At 61.2% G+C, this 1072-nt stretch overlaps 1 protein-coding gene across 1 annotated transcript in view; it reads left to right on the top strand.

Annotated features, from left to right (window-relative positions):
- The window catches only part of PSMD4 (proteasome 26S subunit, non-ATPase 4), a 7172-nt gene that overhangs the window by 865 nt on the left and 5235 nt on the right, over positions 1-1072 (top strand). The window contains exon 2 of the mRNA XM_027708658.1: positions 641-755. Within this exon, the coding sequence (XP_027564459.1) occupies positions 641-755 (115 nt within the window). The remainder of the gene's footprint in view (positions 1-640; positions 756-1072) is intronic.

The following is a 1072-nucleotide window of genomic DNA, read 5'->3' as shown; positions in this document are numbered from 1 at the left end:
TGGGGACCCCCAGGAGGGCACAGGGATGGGAGCAGGGGGGTGTTGGGGGTCAGTGGCACTTGGGGACACCAGGGAAGGGCTGGGGGGACCCCCAGGGCACAGGGGTGGGAGCAGGGGGGTGTTGGGGGTCAGTGGTATTTGGGGACCCCCAGGAGGGCACAGAGATGGGAGCAGGAGGTGTTGGGGGTCCCTGGTATTTAGGGACCCCCAGGACACAGGGGTGGGAGCAGGGGGGTGTTGGGGGTCACTGGTATTTGGGGACCCCCAGGACACAGGGGTGGGAGCAGGGGGGGGGTGGGGGTCACTGGTATTTGGGGACCTCCAGGACACAGGGGTGGGAGCAGGGGGGGGGTCCAGGTTCCACGGACAGACACAGGGATTATTTTGGGATTTGGCCAGTGGGCTCCAGGTTCCAGGGACAGACACAGGGATTATTTTGGGATTTGGCCAGTGGGCTCCAGGTTCCAGGGACAGACACAGGGATTATTTTGGGATTTCCAAAATAATTGGGATTTTTAGGAAACGAGGCTCCCAAGTCTCGCCCCTGGTGCCCTGGATCCCAGTGCCAGGGGGGATTTTGTCCCCCATGAAGGGTTTTCCCAAGGAATTCCCCAAATTTTGGGTGTCTGTGTGTCCCCAGTAACTGTGAGGTGCTGACCACGCTCACCCCGGACACGGGACGGATCCTCTCCAAGCTCCACACGGTGCAGCCCAAAGGGAAAATCACCTTCTGCACTGGGATCAGAGTGGCCCATGTGAGTCCCCCTCCCCTAATTAGTGTCTAATTAGTGTCTCTCCCAAATTACCTGCCCTGGGAACGCTTGGATTCCACCATCTCAGGGGTCTTTTCCAGCCTCGATGGTTCCCTGTCACCCCTTGGACCCCACAGTGACACCCCCTTGTCCCCATAACCCCTCCCAGTGCCCCCCAGTAACCCTCCCAGGGCTCCCAGTGCCCCCCAGTAACCCTCCCAGTGCCCCCCAGTAACCCTCCCAGGGCTCCCAGTGCCCCTCAGTAACCCTACCAGTGCTCCCAGTGCCCCCCAGTAACCCTCCCAGTCCCTCCAACCCTC

This window comes from Neopelma chrysocephalum, unplaced genomic scaffold (genome assembly GCF_003984885.1).
Source record: "Neopelma chrysocephalum unplaced genomic scaffold, ASM398488v2 Primary Assembly neopelma1_96456, whole genome shotgun sequence".
Lineage (NCBI taxonomy): Eukaryota > Metazoa > Chordata > Aves > Passeriformes > Pipridae > Neopelma > Neopelma chrysocephalum.
The sequence above is the reverse complement of the archived record's forward strand: the minus strand, read 5'-3'. Positions and strand labels throughout refer to the sequence as shown.